General features: G+C 43.5%; 1 protein-coding gene and 1 long non-coding RNA gene across 6 annotated transcripts in view; one reads left to right on the forward strand and one right to left on the reverse strand.

Moving 5' to 3' along the window:
- VDAC1 (voltage dependent anion channel 1) overlaps positions 1 to 16,470 on the forward strand; it is a 101,787-nt gene extending 85,317 nt beyond the window's left edge. For all 5 annotated transcript variants that reach the window (XM_070234338.1, XM_070234339.1, XM_005599430.4 and 2 more), the window contains 8 exons: positions 1,449 to 1,521; positions 2,068 to 2,117; positions 2,747 to 2,899; positions 2,996 to 3,048; positions 9,528 to 9,755; positions 12,665 to 12,815; positions 14,488 to 14,545; positions 15,524 to 16,470. In XM_070234338.1, the coding sequence (XP_070090439.1) occupies positions 1,449 to 1,521; positions 2,068 to 2,117; positions 2,747 to 2,899; positions 2,996 to 3,048; positions 9,528 to 9,755; positions 12,665 to 12,815; positions 14,488 to 14,545; positions 15,524 to 15,615 (858 nt within the window). In that variant the 3' untranslated portion in view covers positions 15,616 to 16,470. The remainder of the gene's footprint in view (positions 1 to 1,448; positions 1,522 to 2,067; positions 2,118 to 2,746; positions 2,900 to 2,995; positions 3,049 to 9,527; positions 9,756 to 12,664; positions 12,816 to 14,487; positions 14,546 to 15,523) is intronic.
- Positions 10,820 to 19,163, reverse strand: LOC138917487 (uncharacterized). Its single transcript, XR_011425590.1, has 3 exons — positions 19,056 to 19,163; positions 18,829 to 18,944; positions 10,820 to 12,878 (listed from the first exon to the last, which is right to left on the reverse strand). It is a non-coding gene; the product is annotated as an uncharacterized lncRNA (long non-coding RNA).
- Between the last annotated feature and the right edge of the window lie 13 nt (positions 19,164 to 19,176).

Genomic DNA, 19,176 nt, shown 5'->3' on the forward strand with positions numbered 1-19,176 from the left:
CAGGAATGCAGCTTTTAATTGTGATATTGTTCCCCTAGTATCACTTGAACCACTTTTTTTTGGGAGGGGAAGATTAGCCTTGAGCTAACATCTGCTGCCAATCCTCCTCTTTTTGCTGAGGAAGACTGGCCCTGAGCTAAGATCTGTGCCCATCTTCCTCCACTTTATATGTGGGACACCTACCACAGCATGGCTTGCCAAGTGGTGCCATGTCCACACCCAGGATCCGAACTGGTGAACCCTGGGCTGCAGAAGTGGAACGTGCGAACTTAACTGCTGCGCCAGCAGGCTGGCCCCCTTGAACCACTTTTTAGTGGGCTCCCACTTACCAGAACATGCCATGCAGGGGTGTGAGTGGATGTGTGTGACTTTAGATGGGGTGTATGCGGATGTAGTTTGGTATTTAGGTATACTGTATTTTAAAAGTTAATGGAACCATCCTTGGGTTAATTGAATTTCTGACCAGTAGAGGCAAATGATGTTGAGGACGGAGAAGATGCCAAAGATGGTGCTTTTTCATGGTCTTTCTCCTCCTCGATGGAGCACACAGCGTGTGCTGTCCTGGATTAGGATTTTAATTGTGTGTACATAATGTGTCAAAGCAAAGCCTCTGAGGCCCGCCATGTGGTACTTAGCAAGGACTGTTTGAATTACTCGCCTGCCTTGACTGAGTTGCTTAATAAATGCTTGTTGACTGACTTAGTGGTATGCAACAATCCCAAGTAGTACTTTGATAGTTGTTTTAAAAAAGAAAGTCACATTAGAGCTCAATAAATGTCGATTTGAAGAAAATTTGGGGGGGGAGGATGTGGTTGCATTTCCTTCCATGTGAAGAGCTGCCTAATTAGTTAGGTTTTACTCTGTTAGGAATATGATACTTTAAAAGTGGAGTCCCCTAAAATGCAAAACTTTTATGAAAAGTTGGATCCATTCAACTTTTAGTAGGTACTTTGTAGATATTTGTTGAGTGAATGAAATCAGAACCATATGGAAAGTAGGTTGCCATGAAATGCTCTGATTTCTCTTCAGGGCGTTTAGTGCCCTAGCAGTCAACATTTTGTAAGAAGATATGTTTTATTGGCTAGAGTCCTGCCATCCAGTAAAGTAGCTGGCTCATGGGAATGTGTCTTTGACAATTCATTCATTCAGCAAATATTTACTGACTCCTACTGTCTGGGGATGCCAAGGAGAAGAGATCTAAAGTCAGACTGATCTGCTGTCAACAAAAACTTATTGGCTGTCTCAGCTCTGGCCACAGAAAGAAGTGTGAGACAGCACAGGCGTCTGTCTCCACCCCTGGGAGAATCAGGTCCCTGGACCTCAGTGCTGATGAGTGTTATTGGTTGTCAGTTATATCTAATAATTTTTATTGATGAGAAATCTTGGCAAAGTTGATGGTAATCTCCATAATTACCAACGTGTTTATTCTGTTGGTTCTTTTGTTGTAGCGGAAGATGGCTGTGCCTCCCACCTACGCTGATCTTGGCAAATCCGCCAGGGACGTCTTCACCAAGGGCTATGGTGAGTGGTGCATGGAGTGGCCTTCCAGCTCACAGACTGGGTTGGCGTGTTTGGGATTTTACCCATCACAGCTTGCGAGACCTGGGTCAGTCAACTCTGAGAACTTTCGTGTCAGGGAAAAGAGAGAAGCTTCCTATGGCTAGTAAAGCAGTTTTGGCTGTGCACCCAGTAGGGGCAGGCTGGTGAGCTGCTGCAGACAAGTGGCCTGGCCGTTCCTATCCCCTCTCCCAGGTGTGGAGCAGCTCTGCAGGTGTGCTGCGGTGGCGCGTGATTTCTAAATTTAGCCCGTCCTTAGCTTTGGCACGTGCCCACGCTGTCACACTCCTTTTTCTCAGACTCACAGGGAGCGCGGGTGGGGCCCAGGTGGAGCCTGAGCCTGCTCTGCCTGCACTGTTCTATGGCACCTGAGCTTCGCACATGGGCAGGCAGCAGTGGAGACGGGCGTCCTCCGCACTCGTGGCATTTTGAAACAGCGTGAGGGAGGCAGAGATGCTGCTCTCGAGTTAGTCATTTAACCTATTAACAGTTATCCTCTTCTTTCCTTAGGATTTGGCTTAATAAAACTTGATTTGAAAACAAAATCTGAGAATGGACTGGTAAGTTGTCTTACTCCTGTGGAGCCTGAGTATTTATTGTAGATTAATAATAAATAACTGCCATGTCCGCGCTGGCAGTTTGTGGTTCTCGTGTTCATCGCATCCTCTGGGGGATGGGTAGTCCGGGGAACCACACCAATAGGTCCCCAATTCAGCAGCTGTTAACACTCACAGGAATATGGGCTGGGCCTCAGTTTTATTTTTCCTTGTGTTTCTTATTTCAAAGTTGACCTGTGTTCAATGCCACATAATGAAAAAAAATCCTAGTAGTCCCTTTTAGATTGTGTGTGTGGTAATTGTTGGGAGGAAGAAGTTTGGGGTTGAATCGTGCCATGTCAGCTTTAGCTCGATGCTTTTTCTCTGTACTAGGCTGGAGGCAGGGTGGAAGGAGGGCTGCCTTCCTGTCCAGACTGAGGAGTTACAGGGCAGGAAGGAGGCTGTCTTCTGATCTCCTGTCCCATGAGATCCCTTTAATTAGCAGACTCCTTTAGCCCCATCTGTTCTTTAAGTGTCTAATTGAATTATAGAATTAGCTTTTTCCCCATTCAGAATCTCGCCTCCTGCATAAAGGGACGGGCTGGAGTGAAGGGCTGGTGTGCAGGCACTGACTCTCTCTCTCTCCTTGAAAGGAATTTACAAGCTCAGGTTCAGCCAACACTGAGACCACCAAAGTGACGGGCAGTCTAGAAACCAAGTACAGATGGACCGAATATGGTCTGACGTTTACAGAGAAATGGAACACCGACAACACACTAGGCACGGAGATTACTGTGGAAGACCAGGTAATGGTCGCCCGCGAAAAAGACACCGTTTTGTTGATTGATATCTGCTGGCCTGCCTCGTGACTAAACCTGCTGGCCAATTTCTTTTCTGTTCAGCTTGCACGTGGACTGAAGCTGACCTTTGATTCATCCTTCTCACCAAACACTGGGTAAGAATCTCGTGTTTTCTCCACGGGGACGTGTAGCCATGTTTTATAATAAGATTCTGTGCTGTCTGTTACTGTTCCCCTGGCCTCAGCTGTGGAGGCTGTAGGAGGTCCAGTAATGCTCCATTTCACGTGAGTCACACTGCTGGTCGTGCAAGTGGCCAAGGCTCTGGGGCAGCGGGCGATGTGTGGGAGCAGGGGCTAGCCAGTCCCTGTTGCCAGCCCCATTTTTTGGGCTTGGAGGGCCCTGTCCCCAGCTTCCTACTGAGGGACACTGAGAGCATGTGGGCGTACCACGGTGGCTCCCGAGGCTGCCCTTTTTACCCCAGGCCCTCCAGCCACAAACAAATCAGTCTTGATGGTTCTGGGTTCTCAGAACATCTGGAGGCAAGATGGTCTGCCTCAGCTCCTCCGCGCTTCCCAAAGTGGCTAGGAGGGTTTGTTCCCTTCTAGAACACACTCTTGTTTTTTCCCACTCAGAGCAGTGGGTCTCCTAAACCTGGGGAAGGTTGTTTTGCACACTGATGATGGGCTCAAATACTGAATTTCATTTTTTAGTTTTTAAAATTGTGATAAAATAGTCATAAAATTTACCCTCTCAACCATCTTTAAGTGTACAGTTCAGTGGCCTCATGAATTTCATTTTTGGCCATTCCATTTTATTTTCCTCTCTTTCTCCTTCCTTGTTTCCCTTCTGACAGATGTTTATTAGAGGGAGGATCTACTGAGTTCAGACCCTGTGCTGGGTGCAGGGGGACCACGAGGGGCTGAGCAGACAGGGCTCCTGCCTCTGGAGGTTGTAGTCTTCTGATAACTTGGTTATGGATCATCTGAAGACCATTGGCCAGGAGCTGAATTTACTCTTGTTCTCATCTCTGCTGTGGTTTCTCCTGCAGGAGCATTGCCTTCCTGCTTGTCCACCTCCCCCCAGCCACCCTGCTGTGATGGGAGGAGTTATCCAGAGAGACCCTCTGATAGGACCAGGGGCTGAAGGATGTGCCCACAGGCTTGAATTTGCTGCCCAGGACTTTGCCTGCTGCCCTGAGATGGCAGACTTTGGAATTCCTAAGGAATTTCTGATTACCTTTGGGAGGTTTACAGAGAAGTCTTCAGGTTCTGAGTTAATATACATAAGAGGAAGGTGTTTTTCTTTCTTTTAATTTAACTTTTTATTTTGAAATAATTTTATACTTATACAAAAATATTGCACAAATAGTATGTAGAGTTCCCTTGTGTCCTTCACCTAGCTGCTGCTAATGTTAACATCTTACATGACTATAATTAACAGAACCAAGAAATTTATGTTGATAGCATACTGTTAACGAATCTCTTGTCCTATGGATATCTTCTTTCTGGTCCATGATCCAGTTCAGGATACTACATTGCATTTAGTTGTCATGTCTCATTTGTCTCCTCTAATCTGGGACATAGTGTTTCTTTGTCTTTCATGACCATGACACTTGTAAAGAGGATTGGCCGGGGCCGGCCCAGTGGTGTAGTGGTTAAGTTCACACACTCTACTTTAGCAGCCTGGGGTTTGTGGGTTTGGATTGCAGGTGTGGACCTACACACCACTCATCAAGACATGCTGTGGTGGTGTCCCACATATGAAATAGAGGAAGATTGGCACAGATGTTAGTTCAGGGCTAATCTTCCTCAAGCAAAAGAAGAGAAAATTCGTAATAGATGTTAGGCCAAATCTTCCTCAGCCAAAAAAAAAAAAAAAAAGAAAGAAAGAAAATTGGCCAATTATTTTGTAGAATCCTTCAATTTGGATTTGTCTGTTATTTCCTCATGGTTAAACTCAGGTTATGCTTTTTTTTCCCCCCGAGGAAGATTTGCCCTGAGCTAACATCCGTGCCAATCTTCTTCTATGTTTTAGTATGTGGACTGCCAGCACAGCATGGCCACTAAGAGAGCCATGTAGGTTTACACCCAGGAACTGAACCTGGGCTGCTGAAGTAGAGCATGCCAAGCTTAACCACTAGGTCACTGGGGCTGGCCCTCAGGTTGTGCATTTTGGCAATGAGAAAAGTGAGGTTGTATTGTGTGTGTCTTGGTACATGATATCAGGAGGTGTACGTCAACATGCCTCGTGATTGGTGATGTAAACTTTGATCACTTGATTAAAGTGGTGTTTGCCTGTTTCTCTCTAAAGTTACTATTTTACTCTTTGTAAGTAATAAGTATCTTGTGGGGAGATACTTTGAGACTGTGCAAATATTCTATTTCTTATACTTTGACTTGCAAATATTAGCATCCATTGGTGATTCTTGCCTACAACAATTATGTTTGGCAAATGGTGATTTTCTATTCCCATAATTCCTTCTACATTTATTAATTGAGATTCTACTGTAAGGAAGGACTCTTTCTTCTCCATTTATTTCTTTAATCATTTATATCAGTATGGATTCAAGGACATTTATTCTATGGGTTATAATCCATTACTATAGTTTATTTTGTTACTCATGTTGTCCCCACATAGGGCCATTGGGAGTGCCTTCAAGTTGACATCCTGTATGTTTTTGACAAACCCTTCTCATTTTTTTGAGCAATTCTTCAGAAGATGTACCAGGTTCCTCTTCTACTTACGCTTGCCTAGCCCTGCTGTCAGCCATTTCTCTAAGGAGCCTTGGTTGTTTTCCTTGAAGAGTGGTGTTTAGGGGCCGACCTGGTTGCATAGTGGTTAAGTTTGTGCACTCCTCTTTGGTGGCCTGGGGTTCACCAGTTTGGATCCTGGGCATGGACCTACACACCACTCATCAAGCCATGCTGTGCTGGCGTCCCACATACAAAATAGAGGAAGATTCGCACAGATGTTCGCTCAGAGCCAGTCTTCCTCTCTAAGCAAACAAAAAGAATAGTGTTTAGAAACCAAGATTGTGGGTGCAGGGTGTACACATTGCTACTGGGTATTTGGTGACTTGACAGGAGATTGGAGATGAAAGCTGGCTTTTCAAAGTGGCTGAGGGATATAGCCTGGGAAAGCATCCAGGCTTCCATAAGGAGCGAGGCTGCAGACCTCATCTAGGGACCAGCACCCACACTGAGCACCTACCACAGATAAAGCCAGTTTGTTCACCACCAATCAGATCATGCCTCTTTTCATGTGCTTGTCAAACTCGCACCACTGTTTAAATAGCTTTTAAAGGATCACAATATTGGGGGCTGGTCCTGTGGCTGAGTGGTTAAGTTTGTGCACTCTGCTGCGGCAGCCCAGGGTTTCTCTGGTTCGGATTCTTGGCGTGGACATGGCATCGCTCATCAGGCCACACTGAGGTGGCATCCCACATACTACAACTAGAAGGACCCACAGCTAAAATATGCAACTATATACTGGGGGGATTTGGGGAGAAAAGCAGAAAGAAAAAAAAAAAAAGAAGATTGGCAACAGTTGTTAGCTCAGGTGCCAATCTTTAAAAAAAAAAAGAAATCCCAATAATATCTGAAAGCAGAAAAGCTCCAAAGGCATAGAATGCTGCGTTAGAGAATAAACCTGGAGGAAAGCCTGAGTCACTGCCCCAGCACTGCCCTTTCCCTGGGGACCTTGTGCTCCTGGCCAGGATGCAGTGAGACGGCGTGTGGAGGTAAACTGCCCAGTGCGGCTGCTGCACACCACTGGCTGGAGGCCGCCGCAGGCATCCCATGTTGTGGTCAGCAGCAGCTTTTTAGGTAGTGGTTAGGAGATGCCCAGTTTTTACATTTCTTGGTCTCCTTCTCTTTCTAAATGTAGCCCTGAGCAGCTGTCTTTTCCTTCATCACCCCACCCAGCTTGGTGCCAATTGGATACTTGGCCAAAAGCCAGGCTTCTCCCAAAGAGCACGGAGACCAAAATGGGTTTATTTTGAGTTTTTCTTACTGGGAGAGAATTTGTTTGGTGGTTGCTCCTTCCTTCACAGCTTGTGAAAATGCACAGAAGCAACTTGAACGAAAGTTGCAAGTTTCATTGTCACTTGGAAAGGGTGTTTGCTTTGTTTTGGACTATGACCTCTGAAATTCTTGAAATTCTTGTCTCACTGAGAACTTGGAGTGTTTACCCTTTAGTTCTTTATTATGAAAATTTCAAACATACAAAAGAATACAGAAAGGTGTATTAAACCCTCAGCATGTTCCCCTCACCCAGCTTTAATAATTATCAACCCATGGCCAATCAGGTTTTATTTATACATCCATAATCAATCCCTCCCACCCTCAGATTATTTTGAAGTAAATAACTGATAGCATATAATTTCATCTGTAAATATTTTAATATGTATCTTTAAATAAGGTTCCCTTTTGAAAAAGCATAACCCGGGGCCTGCCTGGTGGCATAGTGGTTAAGTTTGCATGCTCTGCTTCAGCAGCCCGGGGTTCATGAGTTTGCATCCCAAGCACAGTCCTACGCACTGCTCATTAAGCCATGCTGTGGTGGCGTCCCATATGCAAAATAGAGGGAGATGGGCACAGATGTTAGCTCAGTGACAATTTTCCTCAAGCAAAAAGAGGAAGATTGGCAACAGCCATTAGCTCAGGGCCAATCTTCCTCATCAAAATAAATAAATAAATAAAAAGCATAACCACAATATAATTACATTGTAAAAACTTAATCATAATTCCTTCATATTGTCAAATCTCTAGCCTTTTCAAATTTACATGATTTCATGAATTTTTTTTACAGAATAAAAAATTGTCCATGCAGAATTGCAAAAATTTGTTCATATGCCTCCTAAATCTCTTAATTTTTAGATTCTTCATCTCTGTTTTTTTCCCCTTGCAATTTATTTGTTGAAATGAGATAATTTGTCCTGTAGAATTACATACAGAGTAAATTTTGCGGTTTGCGTCCCTGTGGTGTCATTTAACTTGTCCCCGCCTCCCATATTTCCTATGAATTGGTAAGTCTGGAGGCTTCCTCACATTTAGAATCCACTGTGGGGGGTGGGAGGGTGTGCTAAAATATAAGAGGTGCGGTATGCTTCCATTGGGATGCACTCAGAAGGCCTCGTGTTCTCTTTGTACATTAGTGCCATTCACGATCCACTCGTTAGGGTTACACATTGGTGATAATTCCACTTTTATCCTTCCTTCATTTCGGCTGGAACATTTCAATAAGGGAAGCTTTTCATCAACTGTTTGGTTACCTTGAGATATAGTTAGTCTAGGAAAGGTGGAATAAATGTTTGATTCCTTTTTAATTTACTGTTTTCAAAGTAACAAATTGGTTCTCTAGTCTCTAAAGATGATTACTGTGTGTGTGTTTTGAATATCATTGTGAGTTCATAGATTGAAATGTATCTGATATGTTTCTGTTTATTGCTGATGTTACTCTTAATGATACATTGTCTCATGTTTGAAGCCCTGGGGAGCCTCTTCAGGTTAGATCTCGAGTCCTTTTGCTCCAATCCCAGTAATCTTTGATACAGCTTCCAGCTCCCCTTGCACATTTCCTGCCCCGAACCTGGAACCTACTGTTTCTCCCAGGAGCACTTTTAGGAGGGAATGGTATTTAGGCTCACAATCTAGGTGCTGGGGATGAAGCTGGGGTGGACAGGGCTGTGCCGTCCTTGGGCCTCTGAGCAGATCCAGTTTCTCCTGTTGTCTCTGCTGAAAATGCAGCTCGTTGTGGGAGATGTCCGTCTTGTAAGCTGAATGACAGAAACGGTCAGGTGAAAATAGTCTGAATTTTATTTGATAGATGTGATCTCGTCTCCAGTGTTGAGTTTTGGTAAATGGCATGGTGATAATATATTTGCAGGTGACATGACTCACCTACCCTCCCTAATAATGTTGGGTCTTGAGTAATAGGTGAGGGAGGTACTGATGTGGTCAGATATGTAAATCTGGGATCAGCAGACTAGACCCGGGGTGTTGTCTGGTCAAGCAGGGCTTCCTGGCCTCCAAGACTGTGGGGCTCCTGGTTCCACATCAGTACCTAGTTCTCTGAAATGTATACTCATTGGGATCTCTTGAATACTGAATTAAAAGCTGTCTGTTGTATTTACTTAGAAGGGATCTAGTATTTGATTCTTTATTTTTACTAAGTGAGCCACAAAATAAGAAGACAACCATCTCCTTGAAAGCTGCTACTTAGATAGCTCCCTGCATGACAGATAGATCTTTTCCACAGGCTTAGAAAATAGCGAAGATGCATCTGTTTCCTAATGACATAGTGGCGCTCTAGGTAATAAAGCCTGTGTACGCCACTATGTTAAGCATAGGGAGAGGATAGTCAAAGAAAATTGCTTAGTGCTTTTCAAGCTTTTCCTGCTTGTGTTCACACTTCATCCTTGTGGCATGTCTGCAGACTGGATTCTGGCTGAAGAGAGGTTGCGTTCTGCGCATTGTGGGACAGCAGCTGATTAAGGGAGATCTGGGACCCTGACTTTCCCCTCCTACCCCACTACTTAAGCTGGGATTATTATTTCTTTTCAATTTGCATTTCTTGGCATGGTTGTCACAAGGTGAATTAGCTTCTGAATGTAATACAATTTCTTTTCCTTCAGGAAAAAAAATGCTAAGATCAAGACAGGGTACAAACGAGAGCACATCAACCTGGGCTGCGACGTGGACTTCGACATCGCAGGGCCTTCAATCCGGGGCGCCCTGGTGCTGGGTTATGAGGGTTGGCTGGCTGGCTACCAGATGAATTTTGAGACCGCGAAGTCTCGAGTGACCCAGAGCAACTTTGCGGTTGGCTACAAGACTGATGAATTCCAGCTTCACACTAATGTGTAAGTGCAGGGGAGTGTGGGTGTGTGAGTGTGTGCAGGAGGGGGATTGTTTTGCGTAATTTTTTTCTAAGCTCAGGTTTTAATCAGTGTGAAGTGAATTTGTTGGAAGCAGGTGAGCCAGATGGGCTTGCTAGTATTTTTCTATTTCCCAAGAACCGAAGTGACTTAAGTTCTTTCTCCTCTGTGAGCAGTAAATGTTGTCACTGGTACACACAGACTGACTGATCAGTTGCAGCAAGGATGTGCTCTCGGCCCAGAGGAGTGTCCTGCCCTGCAGCTTTGTGGACGCTGGAGGTCCTTTCAGTTTGAGTTAACAAGATGGGGGGCAGGGGGATGGCAGCTCCCTCTCTCTGTATGATGCCCGAGGGTCAGCTTGCTGTGCTTAATGAAATGTAGACATGGGAGACAAATGATGAGAGGGTTATCTCAGTTAAATACAGTGTCTTCTCTGCATGGGTGAGCATTTGAAAGTTTATTAACTACTGGACAGTATAGTGAAAGGAAGGGAAAATTACAGGTTAGGTTAGAGAGAGCTCCTTGTAATCAAACGAGAGTTGAAGTAGAGTGCTGATTTTAGGATAAAGGAAACAAACATTTCATCCAGAAAATCCCTGTAGACTTGAGGAACTAACCTGTGGTGTAAGTGGGGTACAACTTTACCAAATCTCTTTCTTTCCACTAGAGGTCAGTAAAGAAGTGGCTTCATAAAGACAAGTAAATGGTATTAGTGTCTAAACTAATATTTCCATTAATAAAAATTTTTGAAGAATTTTTATAATTAATAGATTAATATAAGTATAATAAATTAATATAATGAATACATTTTGAGTCTTTTAAAACTAAAAAGTCAAAGGAGAAGCATAGAGGCGGACAGTCTCGTGATCCCTGGCGGGCGGTGAGGGTGTGACTACAGAGCGGTGGCACGTGGGAGTTGGGGGGTGATGGAACTGTTCTGTATCCTGACTGTGGTGGTCACATGCATCTATACATGTGTTAGAATTCATAGAAAGGTACACCAAAAAGTGAATGAAAATTCAAAAAAAGGTAACATACACACAGAAAAGTCATAGGAAAAAATATCCCCCCCCAAGTACTTTTATTGGGATTATAATGGTTTATAACATTGTATAATTTTGGGTGTACATTATTGTTTATCAATTTTCTGAATTGAAGTGTTTTTTTAACTTAGAGTTTTGACTGCAATGGAAGGTGCCTCCTTCGTTAGGAATTGGGAATTGGCACCAATTCTTAGGAAGAACAGTGGCGGGGTTAGCTGTTTTCCCCACATACCTGAGCTTCAGGATTTTTAATAAATTGGCACGGTTTATTTTGGAACTGGCGTGGAAACAGCTGACACAACTAATCTGGGCTGCCCTGGTGCTTGCAGAGGCCCAGATGTGGAACACACGTTCTTCGTACTTCCTGTAGATGGATTTGAACAATGAATTCCCTCTGTTTATGGTTTTGAGAGCTCAGTACATACAGGAAGGCACTGTTGCTGATTTTAGAATATATTGAAAAATCTGACTTTTTTTTTAAGATTTTATTTTTTTTCCTTTTTCTCCCCAAAGCCCCCCAGTACATAGTTGTATATTCTTCGTTGTGGGTCCTTCTAGTTGTGGCATGTGGGACGCTGCCTCAGCATGGTTTGATGAGCAGTGCCATGTCCGTGCCCAGGATTTGAACCAACGAAACACTGGGCCGCCTGCAGCGGAGCATGCGAACTTAACCACTCGGCCACGGGGCCAGCCCCTGACATTTTTTAAAAAACACATTTAAGCCTGAAAATTTCCACATTTTACCATCTCCCCATTATACCAAAGTCACTCAAAAATCGATTATTTTTGACAAGCTGCTTTTTGTGGCATGTTCAAACTTTCTGAAGAAGTCAGGATTCCCTGTGAATCGGGTGCTACCTGGGCTCTCCCTATACTTTCTGGAAGCACAATGTCTGTCTCGCTGAATTCAGGGGAAAACTTAAGAATTTAGAATGTATTTATAATGAGTGTCTCTTTTAGGGAGAGTGTATTGGTGAAGAGCAGTTTGCAATAAAATAGCAACAATCTGTTCTTGTGTTAGAAGCACATGGGCTCTGCCTTAACAGTTTCCAATGCCATTTCCACTGAAAACACCCAAGATGATGAGGCACAACTTTGACATTGTTTTTTTATGTTCCAAATGGAAGGGAAGGGGAGGGGGTATTTCCAGAGGCTAGAATTAATGTGATGCGTTTGGAAGAGAGGAAGGGATTTTGTAATGTATCAAGTAGCTCCTTTTCAAATCCCACCACGACCGTAGATGTTACAACATGGGCCAACAGTGTGCACAGGTGGACAAGTCTGAATCATAGCTTAAGCTCTTCTGTAACTCCTGCTCCTCCAAGGGGCTAGGTCAGCTCTGGCTCTGTCCTCCCAGCAGTGGCTGCAGCTGGTGGTGCTAAGGGCTATAACCTGCGTCTGAGGAACACGAGTGGCCCAGCCTTTCTTGCCATTTCTGGCTGTGTTCTTGTCTCATTTGCTTCCCCTCCCTTACCATGTTTATGATAGAAGCATTTATAAAAGTAATAGCAGAAGAAAGAAATCACTCAGAATCCAGAATCCCAATGCCGTAGTTGCTATTTCTATTTTGAAGAATATTTTGGAAGCAAACTTCACGTTTCCTGCAGCCTGAGTAGTTGACTGAGCTGCCTTTGTGTGTTCCCAGTGATGGTTGAAATAACCTTTCCCTTCCTCCGAACCTTCTTGACTCTGGTGTTTGTTCCATTCCTGTCAAGCTTCCCGTAATTTGGTACCTGTATTGTGATCAGTCCATTTACAGCATCCCTGCCCTCTTTTAAGACTGGGGCAGCTCTGCCCAGCTCCCTCCTGCTTTCCTGGGCGGCTTGGCATTTCTGTTGTGCTTGTTCGCAGAAACGATGGGACAGAGTTTGGCGGCTCCATTTATCAGAAGGTGAACAAGAAGTTGGAGACTGCTGTTAATCTCGCCTGGACAGCAGGAAACAGTAACACTCGCTTCGGAATAGCAGCCAAGTATCAGATCGACCCTGACGCGTGCTTCTCGGTGGGTACTGGTGGAATCCTTCTGGATTGCTGGAGTTCCCTGCTTTGGCTAGATGTTTTCTCACTGTGGAAAGAATTCGAATTGAGTAAAACAATAATAGTAACGGTACTTCCTATGGGTGCCAGGCACTGTGTGGAGCCCATTGTTGGTGGGGTACTCTATTTAATTTGTACACAACCCATTTGGGGTAGGTGCCTTTTTGTTTTTTAATCATTCCATTCCTGTTTTCACAAATGAGGAACTGGGAGCTTAGAGAGGTTGAGGAACTTCCCTGAGGGCAGACAGTTGGTAAGTCCTGGGGCCTGGACTTGACCGAGAGGAGCTCGTTGTGGGGCCTCTTCCCCGGACCAGTCCGTGTTCCATGCTGCAGACTGTAAAGCGAATTACCTTGAGCCCTAAGGTTTTAAGTGTTCATTTTCACCCTCATCTTTCATTCTCTTGCCCAGCTCCTGTATTGCAGATTAAGAAACCAGGCCCTGGCACTGGGCGGTTGGCATCTTATCTTGCAGACCCTGTAGCATTGCTTATGGCCCCTTGCGTTGCTGCACGGTTTTTGCATTAAATCCTGTCGAGCCCAAGTCTGTTGCCACGAGGCACTGTCAGCTGCACCCCTTTTGGGGTGGAATGAGGAAATCTCCTGTTGCAGGATGGTTTGTGTAATTGACAGACAGCCCATTTTAAGTCTTCTGAAATGGGAACTGAATTTGGCTCCCTTACTGTTAGGCACTTAAAAACAAAGGGAAAGGGATCTCGTTATTTGGATGGTAGGAGCAAAAATGAACAGCTAGACGGGGTTCTGACTGCCAGGGGGCCTTCCTTCCCCTGCTTTGCTCTTTCTTATGGGAGCTGTCAGGTCTGAAGACAGCATTCCAGCAGGAAACATGCTTCTGGGCAGCCCCAGCATTTGCTAAGACTCAGTGTTCTCATGGCCTGAGCTTGCTCTGCTCCTGACCCCTCCTTATTTCACCAGAAAGGGGTCAGTGAGAGGCCCAGATTTTCCAACTCAGGCAGAAGAGTGAGGGCAAAGTTATTGATTCCAGTGCTTTATTGAACTTAATTATTCATCAGCGTTGATAAGTGCTGAAATTTAAGTGATTGGCTAGGTCATTCTTTTGCTCCAATATATATTTCATATTCATGCTTGTCAGCCCTGAAACTTCTTCATGTCAGTATGATTTTTGCTTCTCTTTTTCATCAAGAGAAAATTCTAACAATGTTCTACCTTAAAAAACCCCAAGACCCTCAAAACCCCATCTGACATTTCCTCCATTTTCCCTTATCCCAATAAATAGATGTTGAAGAAATCTTCCCTACAAAAAAGGCTTTTCTCTTTCTGGCCCTCAATGAAAGTGTCCTCATCTGTTAGAACTTAAATACAGACCTACTCAGTATAAATAGAATGGGAGATTCATACCTTCAGGAATCAAATATAAACAACTTTCTTTTAATTGAAAATTATGTTGACTCTTGGGGTTTCCTATCTGAGACCTAACTCCCAAATTTGATATATTTCATATTGAATTTAATGAGTCCCATAAACAAAGTGGTCATGAAGAAAGAGAATTTGATTCTGAAGTTTAGAGCTGGTTGATCAGAAAGCTTTGATTCATTTTGGAGATGGAAGCATGGAAGTACTTAACATTTTCACTCTGTCTGATCTTTTCCTGACTAGGCTAAGGTGAACAACTCCAGTCTGATAGGTTTAGGATACACCCAGACCCTAAAACCAGGTATGTGTTGGTCGTGTGTGAAATTTGTTCTGTGTCTTAAAAAAAAAAATTGTGCTGGTTTGTTGCTTTATGTTATTGCTTATAAAATGCCTGTAGAGTACATTATTAAAAAAATGAGTGTATAATAAAGTTCTATAATTAAATGTTTACAAAGGCATACAGAGTCATGATAAAACATTTGGAGAATAGAAGTAGTAAGCAGGAAAAAAAAGGCCAAGGCTAACATAGATTACATTTTTGGTTATTTTCTTCTATCCTTTTTTTCCAGTGAGTACATGGTGCTTGATACTTATTTCCAGCAGGTTCTTAAAACAAGCCCATAAATCATCCCATCTGTAAAACTGGTGTGTAGGTTTCCTCTGCGCAGTTGGCCGAGCCAGTCCATGGGGTGTTAGAGCTACAGGAGATAATACCACTTTGGGGTTAGTCTGGTCAAGTTGGGCCTTTGAAACCTGGAAATCTAAGATTACATGATGCTGTAATTAAGCTCTTGTAGGGAAAATATCAGTTAATTGTGTGCCTGTGTGTATTTGTGTGCATGCTGTGAATGTAAGACCTCAGAGTCCAATTCATGGTTGGGGGTTCCTTTCAAGGGGCTATTGCTGAAGAAGCTTACTGTGTGGTGCCAATGGTAGAGGGATTAACTGTAGCAGGGGATGATGAGAGGGAAGAGGAAAGTGGAGTCTGTAAAGTGGATTTGGGTAGGCGGTGGAGTCGTAATGATTGTTTTATAAGCTCATTCTAGGCTGCCTGTACATTAGTCATATGGTGTAAAGTAACGGGGTTTGAAGGGCTGTGTGGTTTTGCCCCTGCTCATCATCCTCAGCTGAACGAGTTCTGAATTTGGTGTGGTTTTGCCAGTGTGCTCCAGCATTCCTGTGTGTGTGAATCTTTCTTCTCTCTCTCTGTGTTAACCTGTCTTCTCTTTTCTTTCCTCCTTCCCTCCCCCTTTCCTCTCCCCGATTTTTCCCCCTGCAGGTATCAAACTGACGCTGTCAGCTCTGCTGGATGGCAAGAATGTCAACGCTGGTGGCCACAAGCTTGGTCTAGGACTGGAATTTCAAGCATAAATGAATACTGTACAATCGTTTAATTTTAAACTATTTTGCAGTGTAGCTACCTTCAGAGTTTAGTGTACCTTTTAATGTTGTATGTCTGGGATGCAAGTATTGCTAAATATCATGTTAGACTTCCAGGTTAAAGATGATTCAGCTTTAAAGTGTTACCCTTTCAGAGGTACAGAAGAAACCCAATTCCAAAAAAGGTCCTTCCAGCTGTAGACTTGGGGGGAACTTGGCGGCCCCTCTAGAGATGTCAGGTTTCTTTTTTATCTAGAAATGGCTGCAAGTGGAAGCTGATAATTTGTAGGCACTTTGTAAATTCTTATTGAGTAAATGAATGAAATTGTGACTTCCTGAGAATTGAACCTTGGTTTCCTACCCTAATTGCGAGAGGCTTATGGTTTGATGGTGTGTACAAACTCATCTGAAAGGGACTTTTTTAGACAGATCTTCATGACCTGTTTCCACCCCAGTCCATCACCTCTTTTAGTCTGCAGGGCGTGGTGGCTGTTTGTTTTGTGCCATTTTGGGGTGGAGAAGGTGGATGTGATGAAGCCAATAATTCAGGACCTAATTCCCTCTCATGTTGTGGTTTTTTTGCCCTTGCCCTTTGCACCAGAGTATGAAATAGCTTCTAAGAGCTCCAGCTGCAAGCTGGGAAGAGTCTCTGTGACTGTAATCACATGAGGACAACACTCGAATCTAAATTGGACTTCTGTTGTATTCTCGCCACTCAGTTTATTTTTTAGTAGTTTAATGGGTACATTTTAGTCTCTTCCATTTTGTGTGGAATTAGATCCTCCCCTTCAAATGCTGTAATTAACATCACTTAAAATAAAACTTGAATAAAATATTGAAACCTCATCCTTCTGTTGTCTTTATTAGTAAAAGTGTAAAACAGGGCATTTGTCTGGTCTTGTTATTTGGCTCCTTGCTGTTTTCTACTGCTGCATAACAAATTACCACGAATTTAGTGGCATAAAACAATGCTCATTTATTTATTTCACAGGTCTGCAGATCAGAAATCCGAGCACGGTGTGGCTGGGCTCTCTGTTAAAGTTCTTAATGATGCTGAAATTAGGATGTCTGTCAGACTGTTCTCATCTGGCGCTTGGGGTCCTCTTCCAGGCTCACATGGTTGTGGCAGAATTCAGTTCCTTTTGGTTGTAGAATAATGGTCCCTATTTCCTTGCTGGCCATTAGCTAGGGGCCACTCAGCAAATAGAGGCCCCCTGTATTCTTTGCTGAGTGGTCCCCTCCATCTTCAAAGCTGGGACAGAAAAATTCCCTCACTGTGAAATCCCTCTCACACTTCGAATCTCTTCCAGGAGGAGCCCTGACACCCTTTTTAAAAAACAGTTTCATTTTTATTTTTTTATTGAGATAATTGACATGACATTAGTTTCAGGTGTACAACATGATTCAATACTTGTATATATTCCAAAAGGATCACCACAATAAGTCTAGTTAACCTCTGTCACCACAGCTACAGTTTTTTTCCTTGTGATAACTTTTTAGATCTACTTTCTAAGCAACTTTCAAATATACAACAGAGTATCATTAATTATCTAGTCACCATGCTGTACATTAAAGTTCCATAACTTAGTACTGCCCCAACCCTTTTAAAGTCTCACCTGATTAGGTCAGGCCCACGGAGGAGAATCTCCCATTCTTAAAGTCAACTGCCATGTAAAATAACCTAATCACAGGAGTGATGTCACTATATCTCCATATACACAGGTCCCTCCCACACTGAAGGGCAGGGGATCATACAAAAGCACGGGTCATTTTAGAATTCTGCCATATATTTTTAAAAGTAACTTGACTGTGGAAATCTCAAACATTTACGAAGTAAAATAGTAAACTCTATACATTATCCAGCTTCAAGAAATATGAAAATTTTTTCTATTCAATTGATATGTTTTTAGGCAGAATTCCTTTTCATGGGTGTTTGGAAGTGATAATTCCAAACATGTATAAGATTTAGCATTTTGTGTAATTGATCACCTGGGCCCCTGTTTGTCACACTGTCCTCATCAGGTTCATAAGGACCTGCACTATTTCAAAGTGACCTTTGTTGAATTTGTTCAGAGAGTTTGGCACATAATTGTGGGGTACATCCAGTCGGATAGATGCCAGGTACAGAATCGCTATTTTGAAATGTAAAAATGGCCCTCTGAGTAAGGGAATATTTCCCTCTCCATTTACATATTAAGTATCTGCCTGTTGTGTGCAGCATGTCGGAATATTGTGCAAAATGCCTTGAGTTCATGATATCTCACCAGTAAGAGAATTGAAACGATCTGTTATAGGGACAAAGGAACAAAGTGGACAAAGAAGAGAGGATTGAAGGTGTGTTTATTACAGAAAAAGGCTTGTTCAAGTCTGACTCTCCCAACAAGCAGAAGCTAGAACTGAGAGGCTTATTCATTAAACTGAGTGAGTGGTGGTTTCTGTACACACAGCAGGGAAAGCTCCGGGGGGAACTTGAGAAGACTGTATCCTGGCCTCCCTAAAGGTTTACAATAAGGGCACCATTCAGTCTATCTGGGCTTGTGGTGGGCTTAGGGAAATGAACAGATGAATGACCTCTTAGTTTTCTTAACAACACAGTTTGTGTGTTTCTGAGCTGTCACCAGGGCCAGATTAATGTTAAGGGAAACCAGATTCAGGAGAACACAGGTCCTTCTCTCTTCAGAGGCAGCTCAGCTGTCTCTTGGGGGATAGCGGCAATCTTCTAAGGGAATCACGGAGACCAGAGTGGTGAAGCTGTGGGTACAATAAATGTCTTGCTTCGTGCCACACTGGTTTTCCTGTGAATCAAGTGGAACTTCTATGATTTGAAGCCCATAGGTGTTTATTAAGGAAACATTCACAGAACAGACAGACCAAAGCATTGTGCCAGGGCCCTAAGGGAACTTCCTGGAAGTTTCTAAGTTGCATTTTCATATACTGGGGTTTTTGTTCTAAGTTCCAAAATTTAAAAAGTAATAGAAGCTTGTAGGAAATGTGGAAGCTGTTTGCACCCCTACTTCCTAGCCTGCTTCCCTGCATAATACCTTTACGATCGTATATAGTGTATATTTTACACCATAGTCTCCCTATTATACTCCACAAAGGTAGGGGGGCGTTTTGTTCACTGCTGTATACCGAAATACGGAGAGGTGCTAAATATCTGTTGAAGTAACAATTATGGGGAAAGATAAAAGATAAAGTATTTACCTATAATTCCACCACCCAGATCCGGCCACTGTTAACATTTCTGTTATCTTCGCCTTTGGGAGCGGGAGAGCAGTTACTTCCTTTTCCAGATCAATCTATTACACAGTTGGATCTTCCTTTTAAAAATGTTTTAAAACACTGTTACTAGTTGTTTAGTATCCCACCGTGCGGGACGCAGGGAGGGGCTCCCTCCGACCCTCTTCACACCTTACACAGTACATCCTTACCCCGCGGCCAAGTTTGGGCAGGGCGCCCCTTTGACTCAAGACCCCCTACCCTTCGTTACTCCGGTTTCTAGGGCCCCGCTCCAGGCTGTCACGTCATCACGCTGGGACGTAGTTGCCTGGG

This window comes from Equus caballus, chromosome 14, assembly GCF_041296265.1.
Source record: "Equus caballus isolate H_3958 breed thoroughbred chromosome 14, TB-T2T, whole genome shotgun sequence".
NCBI classification, from domain to species: domain Eukaryota; kingdom Metazoa; phylum Chordata; class Mammalia; order Perissodactyla; family Equidae; genus Equus; species Equus caballus.